Source organism: Ictalurus furcatus, chromosome 9 (assembly GCF_023375685.1).
Source record: "Ictalurus furcatus strain D&B chromosome 9, Billie_1.0, whole genome shotgun sequence".
Lineage (NCBI taxonomy): Eukaryota > Metazoa > Chordata > Actinopteri > Siluriformes > Ictaluridae > Ictalurus > Ictalurus furcatus.
In genome coordinates, this window is record NC_071263.1 from 4,276,781 (window position 1) to 4,288,622 (window position 11,842).

Sequence of the window (11,842 nt, forward strand, 5' to 3'; positions counted from 1 at the left end):
TCCTCTCATTTCATCAGGACTCGTTTCCATAGCAACAAACACAACAGCGAAACGGATGCACCGATGCTTATTATAGCTAGCAGTTAGCTAAGCTGTTGTTTAGATTAGCATCTTTATTTGGTTTTAAGATGATGATGATGTCATATCCTGTCTGATTTATGCAGTGAAATTGCAGGATTTGCAGTTAAACCTGATTGTTTAATGGAGTTTAATGTGGATGTTAGGAAGATACTGTGATGTAATAATAAGCGCGGTATCTGATTGGACATCGCATCGATGCATCACTTCTCCATGTGTATTACTGTTAAGAAGAAAGTAACAGTGTGTGTGTGTGTGTGATGTCACAGTGGACTGAAAACACTCTGATCTACTCTCCCCAGCTGTGTAAACACTGATACGTACAGAACACGCCCTGTTCACTACACAGTGCACTGCTCAGGGAGGTGTAGGTGTGTGTGTGAGGATGATGATGATGATGATGATGAAGCTTGTGTTCCAGTCAGAGACGACACATTGGGAATTTTTTGTGGTTGTTTTTATTTTGTTTAATTAAGAATCTCCATTGAATATAATACAGATGTGGAAACCGAATTCAACTTCGATTAAATTACATTTCTAACGGACATTTGTACACTTTACACACACACACACACACACACACACACACACCGAGATCACACAAACACACTACATCCGATTAAAAAGCAGCTTAAGATGTTTTAGACTTTATTCTTTATTATTTCTTCCGTTTTCATTTTATTTTTGTTCAAACTCTTTGTTAATTAATTCTTTTGTTTTTATGTGCTTATATTCTTTTATACTTTTATTTCTCATGCACTTTCTTCATTATGATAATGATGATGATGATGATGATGATGATGATCCTGGAACTGAAGCGACTGTGTGTGACGTTGAGATGCTGAACGCAGAGCAAAAGCGGTTTTATGTTTATTTTTTATACTTTTAATGAATATTTGTGTAGAATTTCTCACATGTATTCAGTGAAATGTAAAGAACAGATGAATTGATTGAATAGGCTCATTTTTTAAAAAAAAAATGTGTTTAATATCCAGTGTTTGTTTTTTTTAAATAAATACATCAATATCTCACACTGAGATTTCACAGGGAAACGTTTTGGTCAGGTTTGTTTGTACAGAGTCGCATCAGCTCGATAATTTACTAGCTAGCCTAATAGCTGATTAGCATGCTAATAAGTTCACTCGATATTTATATAGCTGATATTTGGATAAATTGCTAAAGTAAATTAGTGACATCATCATCAGTGTGCAGGGAAAGAAAAAAAAAAGAGTTGGAGGAATTAAATATTCTTGGAAATATAAAAGTCCCTCATCTGACCCTCTTCCCCTTACGCCCTTAAAAGGGAACTCAACTAACGGCAATGTACAAGGGTGTGTTATAAGTGAAGATTTGGAACGAGGCCCAAACACCTGCTTCTAAATGAACGCCATTTTACCGTAAAGATTGTATATTGATGTTGTTAAAGCTTCTGATCGGCAGGAACGTGGCGTTTAAACCGCACGTGATTTTCCTGAACATCTGCATCTTCAGCTCTGTTTTCACTGAAGGATCCCATCGTAGCCGTGAACACCGCATTTCTTTCCCGCAATCTGGCAGCCAAATGTGAGCGCTTCCTGTAAAGACCCTCCTGCAGGAGCGGAAAACAACAACACTTCATTCATTCATTCGCACAGTTTTAATTCCAAACACATGAACCTTATTAGAAACCATGTCTGTTTTTCCACTCGGCTGTGTGGGCGTGGCCCTCCGTGAATCTGCATATTCAGGAGAAACGCTTGATTGACAGGTGTTTCGTTAATAAGCATTACATCACCGACAGTAAAAATCCTCAGAGCTTTGGATCTCAGTGATGTTTAGGGTCGCAGTAACACAGAGCCAATTTAAATGGACCAATCAGTTTCCCAGCTCATGAATATGTAATTTGAGGCAGACTGTGAGTCGCTGGAGTCAATCAGAACTATTTTAATGTTATGATATAAAAGTAATAAACACTCTGTGTGTGTGTGTGTGTGTTATTGTTACCACCGTGAAGGTGATTATTTTCCTATAAAAGCATGCCTCTATGTGGTTTATTCCTGACTGAACAAATATTAAGTTAGTTATTACCGTTAGACAGGGTGTAAATGACCGAGGCGTTAAAAGTGTCTCCAGCTCCGAGTGTGTCCACCAGTTTCTCAGGAGGAAAAGCGTCAGAGTGCACTACAGTACCATCAGGACCCATCGCATCGGCACCTTTCTCGGCCCAGGCACAGATCAGCACGGCCCTGAACACACGAGCTCACATATAAACCATCCCACAGAACTGACACTCAATCTGAATCTCCCGTTCACACACCCTTTACTCCATATATTATCTGAAATATTGCATTAGTGTGAGGCCTGTTGCGCTCCTAAATATAAAAAAAGTCTGACTTTAGATGGGATTTAATGGGCTCCTGGATGATTTTTCTGTGTCACACACAGAGTGCACTTTCACTTGATAAAAACAGGGCTTTAGGACAGTCAGATTTTAAAATAGATTTGATTGCGAAGCTGGAATGGAGAAGAATAGCTCTCTAGTGACATCTAGTGGAAAATAAAATGCATCACTGCTCTCTGATAAACTGCAGTCTACTTTAGAAATAAATCTAATTCCACTATCGGTTAAATTCCAGGTGAAGCCTGTCTTCATTAAAACACAGAAATAAACATTTTATTACATAAAAAAATAAACCTGATTATATTTTCCCTGTAGAGCAAACTGTTCCGGCTACAGAACCCCTTTCCCATGAGCTTTAAACCAAATACCTCTTAAACAGAGTAAAACTATATTTGTGTACAAAAAACGAGGAAAAATTACAAACACTGTTAATTTGTTGATGTTAATTGTGTAACTGTGTTAAAGTGTATGAACAGGATATTCATTTCATTTCAGAGGCCCGTCTTACCCGTCTTTCACTTGGCTGTAAAACCCCTTCAGTGCACTGGACGCCGACTGAAACCCGAAATGCAGCGCCACGTCTTTACTCACAAACACCTGCACCGCACACAGGAGGACATACACACCTATATCTCTAAAATATTTAAATATAACTATCATTTACTATACTGTAGTGAAATCGGACTGTAGTGAAGTCAGACAGTAGTGAAATCGGACTGTAGTGAAGTCAGACAGTAGTGAAGTGGGACTGGTGTGAGGTGGGACTGGTGTGAGGTGGGACTGTAGTGAAGTGGGACTGTAGTGAAGTCGGACTGATGTGTGGTGGGGCTGTAGTGAAGTCTGACTGTAGTGAAGTGGGACTGTACTGAAGTCAGACTGATGTGTGATGGGGCTGTAGTGAAGTGGGACTGGTGTGAGGTGGGACTGTAGTGAAGTCGGACTGTAGTGAAGTCGGACTGTAGTGAAGTGGGACTGTAGTGAAGTGGGACTGTACTGAAGTGGGACTGTACTGAGGTGGGACTGGTGTGAGGTGGGACTGTAGTGAAGTCGGACTGTATTGAAGTGGGACTGTAGTGAAGTCGGACTGTACTGAAGTGGGACTGATGTAAGGTGGGACTGTAGTGAAGTGGGACTGTACTGAAGTGGGACTGTACTGAAGTCGGACTGTACTGAAGTCGGACTGTACCACGTCTCCGTGGGGGAAGAGCTGATAGAGAGAGGGGCGGGTTTTCTCGATCTCCACGGAGATGGTGATCCTGTTCTTCTCTTCCTGTGTGGCATTGTAGCTTTTCACCTGTTCAATCATCTTCACCTGTTCATCAGCGTTACGACCCTGAACACACACACACACACACACTCTCTCTTGTTTCTGTCAATCATTTTAAACACGTTTCACTGTCAATAAAAAACAAAAGATCATTTTCACCTCAAAGTGAATCCACCGATACTGACTGAGATCCAGCTGTGAGAAATCGTCTGCACAAACATCAGGCAGGTTTCTAATTCAACAGAGATGAGAAATCAGGAAACTCATCTCACCCACACACACACACACACACACACACACACACACACACAAACACACAGAGCTTTAAATATAAACGTGGGGCTAAAATGTTTGCTCCACTCCTAAGAGAGATCTTTTAAATATAGCTCTTTTTAATTTTGTTTTATTTAGTTATAATTAAGTATTAAGTATTATTACTAAAAAGTGTTTTAATAAAGTATTGTTATTATTATTAATTGTTTTCACTTTAAGAGGCTGTGTGTGTATGTGTTTTTATGTCTGATAAACAATAAAGATTTTTTTTTAAAAAATCTTAGGAAATAATTAGATTTAAAATTCAATATGAAATTATTATTTCATCTACAACAGTTCAATTAGGAACGACTGTAGCATATGAATTAGCAGATGAATTAGCATACTGATTTATTAAAATTGTTAATTTGAGTGAATTAAATTCAGCTCCACTGCAGGCTTTTAATAAACTTCTGTTTTATTTTTTTTTTTAGCAAATCCTTCATGATGCCGTGTCACAAAGACATCATACAATACCACAATATTGATGTACAATACTGAATAATGCTAAATAATGCTAGCTAACCAATGCAAGCCATGTTATGTTAGCTAACAGGTATAAAACTGTTCTCCTCTGGAATATCGTGGATTAGCGCATGCATACAGAGGATTGATCACCACGTATTAGCGTACGATGGTCATGTGATTGTTGAGATTATTTCAGATTATTATTATTATTATTATTATTATTATTATTATCGTCTTACATGTCATAGAGAACCACGGTGCGGGAACCTGACTTTTGACAAACAATACAACACGCACACGGCGTCACGCCACACTGCTGCCATGCTACACCAGAAATATCCACACCGCGGCGGCTAAAATCACCCACGATGAAGCTAACAAAATAGAGAAAAGCACAAGGTCAGGTTTATTAAGTTAGCGCACGCATCACTGCGCCACCTAGTGCTGACGTCGAGAAGCGCAGTGAGATTATTCACCAGGGTGTTCCTTTTTTGCCATATTCAAGTTAGCAAACTCGCTAACTTCCCTTCAGTGTGCAGAAGTAAGCATCAGCTCACTACACTGCTTGAGTGTGCACTTTCAAGGGGACGAGCTGTAGCTAAAGTCATTTTCCTCTCAGATTTACTCCCTGAACTCGCTCGTTAACTCACTAACATGCTAGCATCGCTAGTGTTCTAATTAACTAGCAGAGTACTACTTCACAAACAGACTACCTTGCTAACTAGCCACTGTGCTAACTAACTAATTTACTAACTACAATAAAATGCCCCAGAAACCTGTTTACTACTAAAGAATTTTTTTTATAAATTCTATTTATCAGTATGAGCAAATGTATTTGCTAATATCGCTAATATTACTAATATATTGTTTTTTTGTTACATTTAAGTCTCTGACAAACTAAACTCAAGTAATATCGTAAAATCTTAGTGTTTTTATTTATTTTTATTCTGATCATTTGCTATCACACATATTAGCCAGCTTAATTTTCTTTTTGTTAATTATCTAGCTAGCTTACTAACTAGCACAGTGCAGCTCCATTAGTGTTTTGTAAAGTATTTTACACCTATGCTTGTAAATTAACTAGCTTACTAGCAACCGATCTCTGTAACTAGCATGCTAATCAAATTAACTAGTTTACTAGCAACCGATCTCTGTAACTAGCATGCTAATCAAATTAACTAGTTTACTAGCAACCGATCTCTGTAACTAGCATGCTAATCAAATTAACTAGCTTACTAGCAACCGATCTCTGTAACTAGCATGCTAATCAAATTAACTAGTTTACTAGCAACCTATCTCTGTAACTAGCATGCTAATCAAATAAACTAGCTTACTAGCAACCGATCTCTGTAACTAGCATGCTAATCTAGCAGTGTTTCTGATTACAAATTGTGACATCACCATTGACTTCATCCTCATCTAAGCTTATCTACTGATCTTCACAGAACGGCCCTTATGATGGACAAGTGCACTCAATCAAGGAGAAGTGGACAAGGGCGCATGATGTTTCTCTTCAGATATCTGGACAGCAAGCAAGAAAGCATGTGCGTGCACACGCGTGCACACACACACGCACGGGCACACGCACGCACAAACACACACACGGGCACACGCACGGGCACACACACACACACACACACAAACCTGTTCATGTGCAGGATGGTGCGTGAGCCGCTGGTCTGGTTGCCGATGACGACGGAGGTGGGGCATGAGCACTGAGCATGCTCAGTAACAAGAGACACGTCAATGTGGTACATTTTAAAATCATTCAGGATGAAGCTGAAGTGAACAAAGTATTTAAGAGTGTGTATACACACACACACACACACACACGCACACACGCACACACGCACGCACGCACGCACGCACACACACTCTAAAAAAATCCCTGTATAAAGTACCCAGTGCTCAGAATGGTATGGTACAGCATGGTACAGTACGGTACGGTACGGTTACTGGTCTGAGTGCAGGGGGTTAAATGTCGAAGAGAACTTACTCAGCAATTGGTCCTGCAGCCAGAGAACCCATGAAGGCACAGGGAGCACCAAGCAGAGACAGAACCGTGCAGGAGTTTGAGGCGTTCCCACCTCGCTGCCACCTCTGGGACACACATCTGCAACACACACACACACACACACACACACACACACACACAGACACACACAAGTATTTAATGGAGTTCTGTCTATATACGAGCTCTGATCAGAAAATCAGATAATTTTAACATAAATTCACTTTAAAGTTTTTCTGACAGTATAATTCACTCTGTGACATCAGCAGTGACATCATTGGACGACGCTATAAGGGGGCGTGTCTCCTGATTGCTTTAGGAGATCAGGCCCCGCCTACAGTCAGTGTCGGATGAATGAGCTGCAAAGGCCAAAGTGATCAGTGTGTGGTTTTATTTTACTAATCACATCACATCAACTGGAGCACAAATATTTTATATTAATAAGATGATATATTAGATGATATTTAAGATGATATATGTTGATGCACACTTGAAGCTTTTCTGAGATCAGACCTTCAGTTATTTCAGATCCAAACGTATGCAAAATCTGCATAAGTAGAAGGGTTTAATAAACTTTTATGACAGTGTATAATGAGTTATAACAGTATCACACTGTTAAGTCTTTGCATGGCGCATTGTGCAAATCGCTAACTGGTGCTCATAGGTTTAAATAGCTTGTTAGCCACATTAGCCTTGCAGTGCATAAGTTACACTCCAGCAGTAATGTCCTGTCCCCTTTATCATGCACACAGCTCTGTACTTTAACCCTGTAACCCTCTCACTCCTGTCTTCACTGCGCCGTTAGAGCGGACAGGATAACATTATATTATTCCATTCTTTTATTCAGTGAATAAACCTGGTGTCCGTGTCCTCTTCCGGAAATTTATCCACCACGTTAATGATGTCCAAACACACCAACCCGACACACAGGATCCTCTTCTGCTCCATGTTTTACACTCTGTGCGTGTGTGTGTAGTTTGATAAGAGGACCATGGACTGGGGATGAAAGGTAAACGATACCCCGCTCTGATTGGTCAAAAGGGAGGAAGGGCGGAAGTGTGCGTTTGAGTGCATACCCCGCTCTGATTGGTCAAAAGGGAGGAAGGGCGGAAGTCTGCGTATGAGTGTATTCAAAGCGCTCTGAATTTCCTACTTCCGTGTTGAAGCGGCTGTAATTTTACAATTTTACAAATAATGTGTTTTTAAATAAACTAATATTTTTTGCGGTACATTATTATTATTATTATTATTATTATTATTATTATTATTATTATATTCCGTACTGAAAAAAGCCAGCCCAGGCTGGATGGCTGGTCTTTGCTGGTTTAAGCTGGATGTAGCTGGTTTAAACTGGTCTCCCAGTCTGGCCAAGTTGGTCAAGCAGGTCTCCCAGCCTGGCAAAGCTGGTGTTCAGATGGTTTTAAATGATGGGTCAGCTGATTTCCCCATCAAGCTGGTGTTCATCTTACCTATTTACTAATTAGATTGTTTTATTAGTTCTATCTACTGATAAGGGTAATTACAAAGGTAGTCAGGCAGGCTTGGTAGCATACCTAAACTACTTATTTCAGTTGTTAATAATCTAAATTATATCGGAAAATTCTACAACAAAATGATTAAACTGGATGCACAAATAAATTAGAACATATAAACTGTAGCATGCCATGAATCATACCAGATTAAAATATTGTCTGAACAAATACATTCAGCATAAGTTGTCTGTCCAAATATAGTCAGCTTTTTTATTTAGAAAATTTCAGTATTCAATAGACTTGTACACAAATTACAAGTGAAACAGACATAGTCTTTATATAATAATAAATACACAGCAGCAGATGTCAACAATTTTGCTGTTTAGTTGAACGCCATTTTTTCTCCACAACACACCTTTAGAAATGAGTGACTTTGCTTGTTCTATAAATGGTTTCAGGTGGACTTGCTTGTTTTCCAAACCAGAGACCAGCATGGATTACACGCTTAAATCTAGTTTGGGGGGGGAGTTCATTCAAGTGTAGCTGTATAGGCCATATAGAAAATTTTGAAGATTTGTATACAGGGGACCCATCAGAATTAAAATTGAAGGAAAAATTGATTGGATTTGAAAGAATTCCACCAGGTTGTGACAATTTTTCATACATAACTCCATCATAGATGTCTGAGATAATATTCTCGACACTGTGTGGCCTGTCTCATCGATAGCTGGGGTGCTCCTGAATTTCTGGATTTTCCAGAATGTTCTGAATCTGTGGTGCAATTGGCACATTGATGAAAAATCTACCATTATTTAAAGAACTGATTACAATTGGTTCATTACAGGATGGACACTGTGTAATGTTCTGGCCAGTAACTATTTTTTGTGCTCCAATGTGAGATTTGCAGCTTTTACAGTAAAGATGAAACAACTATTTCTGAGCTGTTCTTAAATACCTTATTAAACATATGTTTGGACCTTGGGACTACTTCATTACCGAAAAGGAAATTAATAAGCTTCAGCAAGTCATCCAGTTGACAGCCAGTAATATTATGTACGGCAGCATGGCTCATTATCAACAGCAGAGCCTCTCCTTTGTGATTGAGCCTGTTGATTTGAGAACTGTGTCCATCCCTGTGTCTGTGCCAGTTTTGTGAAGTGGATCATCTGTCAGAGTTTGAACTTCACTTTCACTGTCTGTGTCATCAGATCTTGTATCTCCAGAAGACATGCTGAAAACGGGCTCATCTAATTCATCCAATCCAAAGAAATCTGATACAGGCTCACCCTAGAGATTTATGAAAAGACACTTAGCTTAGTATGGCACAGGACAATGAACTGTGTTTAAATATTTAGTGATTGTTAATTTAATGTGAAATACCATTATTAGTAGTACGTTCGCCTCACACCTCCAGGGTTGGGGGTTCAATTCCCACCGTGGCCCTGTATGTGCGGAGTTTGCATGTTCTCCCCGTGCTGCGGGGGTTTCCTCCGGGTACTCCGGTTTCCTCCTCCAGTCCAAAGACATGTATGGTAGGCTGATTGGTGTTTCCAAAGTGTCCTTAGTGTATGAATGGGTGTATGAATCACTGCGCCCTGGGGCCATCTTCAGTCGTCTTGACTCAGTCTTGCCACTGGATCATGGCGGTCACCGGGAAATGAAAGTGAGGCCAATGCTGCGCAAGTCTTCCTCACTATCATCCAATTCACGCGCAAGTCGAGTTCCAGTTCGTGTTCTCCATAATGGAGGCAGAAATGGAAACTTCAGACGCTGTCAAAATTGACGGACGAACTCCTGTGTGTGTGTATGTGTGTGTGTATGTGTGTATAATCATTGTCGTCTGTTTGGTTGAAGGTCTCTGTTTTCTTAAAGACAATGGAACCACCACACATGATGAGAGAACACCTGATGAGATGCCCAATACTAGTTCAGAGAGCAACAACCCACCTCTGAATAATCAGAAAACCTTTATGAAATAAAGGATGGCGAGGTATATTAGTGTAAGTGTCACACCTTTTTACACCACTTCTTCTAGACTTCCCAGTCCATTTATTTCAATACATGCATACATCAAAAAAGTTATTTCCCCCCCTAATAAGGTTAATATTAGTCCTTTATTAAAATCTATGTTATGTCATACATGACCATTTTCTACTCTCTCTCTCTCTCTCTCTCTCTCTCTCTCTCTCTCTGACCCTCAGAATTAAACAGACATTTTTGCTGCTGCTCATTTAGAGATTTTGTCATCATTTCCTCCCATGTGTAACCCAAGTAATGTAATATTTTGACTAATTGACTACTTTTTTTTTTTTACCAAAAAAAGTAATTAGATCACATTAACTAATTGATTTGAAATCATGGTACACCTACCACTAGCTGTGAGAGACAGACCTACAGGCTGTTGAATGTACTATTAAGCTGAAGAAATATTAAAAACATTTCATGCCAAAAAAATATTCCAGTTAAAAAAAACAGAAAACATAGGTTGTGACCATAGGACAAGATCTAGGACATTTAGATGGTAGAACCTTTTGAACTGACTGTACGACTATCCCTCACAGCCTCGTTTTCAATTGCAGTTGCAATCTAAAGTGTGAAATGTGGTAATTCTAGGAGCCCACAGGTCCAGTGGACCCACAACAACTTCCCCCACTCCTGGTCGACGGAGGTCGTCCATATCCTTTTACATTTTAGCTAATTTGTGCTACCCTTACGGGACTATTTAACCCCAAAATGAAAAGTCTGTCATTACTTACTCACCCTCATGCCATTCTAAAAAGAATACATACAAAAGAATATATTTTGAAAAAATATCTGAGCTGTTTTTTTTTTTCATACAATCAATGGGGATCAGAAAAATCACTAAAATTCATAACATTTAAATGGCCCTTACTTTAAGATGTGCCTAAGGCAAATCCTCATTTAACATTTTCTGTCTTGAAGATCCACATTGGAGAAAACATCTGGCTCAGAGAAGAGGTGTGGAAGAAAATTAATTCAGCTGCCAACGATTCTCTGTTTGTCAAAGAGATGGCTGTGGCATTGTGGGGGACAACCACTTTAAAAAGCAAGTGTGTCAGGAAAGGAGTGTCCTACAAATTCTGCAAAGATTCCCTTGACACCCTCCAAGCTGCAAGTTTTGAGAGGTAATCGAATTTTTCAATGCATTCATGCATGTATGTAAACATAATCAATTTTGTTAAAGAGTTTTACATTAGTTGACAGTTTTAATGTTTGTAAAATATTTTATGTTCAGAAATCTTTACTCATATTCATATTCCTCCATTTATACTCACCTAATCACTTATTGGTCAATAAAATATCTAGATATTCATATGAACAATAAATATGTTTATTTAAAAAAGGACAAATATGCAAAAAAAAAAAAAAAAGATTACATCTGACACTATGGTTTGCCTTTCTAACTAGTTTTACTAACAAAACACTTTTAATAATATAAATTATTTGTCTTTTTATTTTCAAGTCTGCTTCAGTAACTGGCTCAAACCCAAGGAACCTGGAAAGAGCGAGCGAGAGAGAGAGAGAGAGAGAGAGAGAGAGAGAGAGAGAGAGAGAGAGAGAGAGAGAGGAGGGAGAAGCTAGTGGGGTATTACATATCCCAAAAAATACAAGACATTATAAAAAAGAAAGGAAACATGAAAATGTGTAATGTGTCTGTAAGTTTGTTTATTGTCATTGTTCATTGTTACAATTTAAATACAATTACAATTGTTGAAATAGTTTTAATTATGCCAATTCATTATTTTGTATATAGTTTTTAGAGCAAACATTAGGGTTGCATGTTTTTTGTTCTTTCTGAAGGGGCTGCAAGAACAAATATAGAACAAATTGTT

General features: G+C 38.9%; 1 protein-coding gene across 2 annotated transcripts; it reads right to left on the reverse strand.

Moving 5' to 3' along the window:
* Window positions 1–771: 771 nt before the first annotated feature.
* khk (ketohexokinase) lies at window positions 772–7,527 on the reverse strand. Of its 2 annotated transcripts, none has more exons than XM_053632291.1 (8): window positions 7,373–7,527; window positions 6,502–6,618; window positions 4,745–4,879; window positions 3,885–3,957; window positions 3,645–3,791; window positions 2,967–3,055; window positions 2,146–2,303; window positions 772–1,666 (listed from the first exon to the last, which is right to left on the reverse strand). In XM_053632291.1, exons 1-8 carry the CDS (start codon window positions 7,462–7,464, stop codon window positions 1,578–1,580), a joined length of 900 nt encoding a protein of 299 aa, XP_053488266.1. In that variant the 5' UTR covers window positions 7,465–7,527; the 3' UTR covers window positions 772–1,577. The 2 variants fall into 2 exon arrangements, with proteins under 2 accessions (XP_053488266.1, XP_053488267.1); XM_053632292.1 differs by lacking the exon at window positions 4,745–4,879 and adding an exon at window positions 6,150–6,284.
* Between the last annotated feature and the right edge of the window lie 4,315 nt (window positions 7,528–11,842).

Excerpts from the sequence above, each read along its gene's own strand:
- khk (XM_053632291.1), bottom strand. The coding sequence starts at position 7,464 with ATGGAGCAGAAGAGGATCCTGTGTGTCGGGTTGGTGTGTTTGGACATC. Across the intron at positions 3,958-4,744 it reads ACCGTGGTTCTCTATGACAT|AAACCTGCCTGATGTTTGTG; the intron begins GTAAGACGATAA and ends CTGTTGAATTAG. Across the intron at positions 3,792-3,884 it reads ATCGGTGGATTCACTTTGAG|GGTCGTAACGCTGATGAACA; the intron begins GTGAAAATGATC and ends GTGTGTGTTCAG.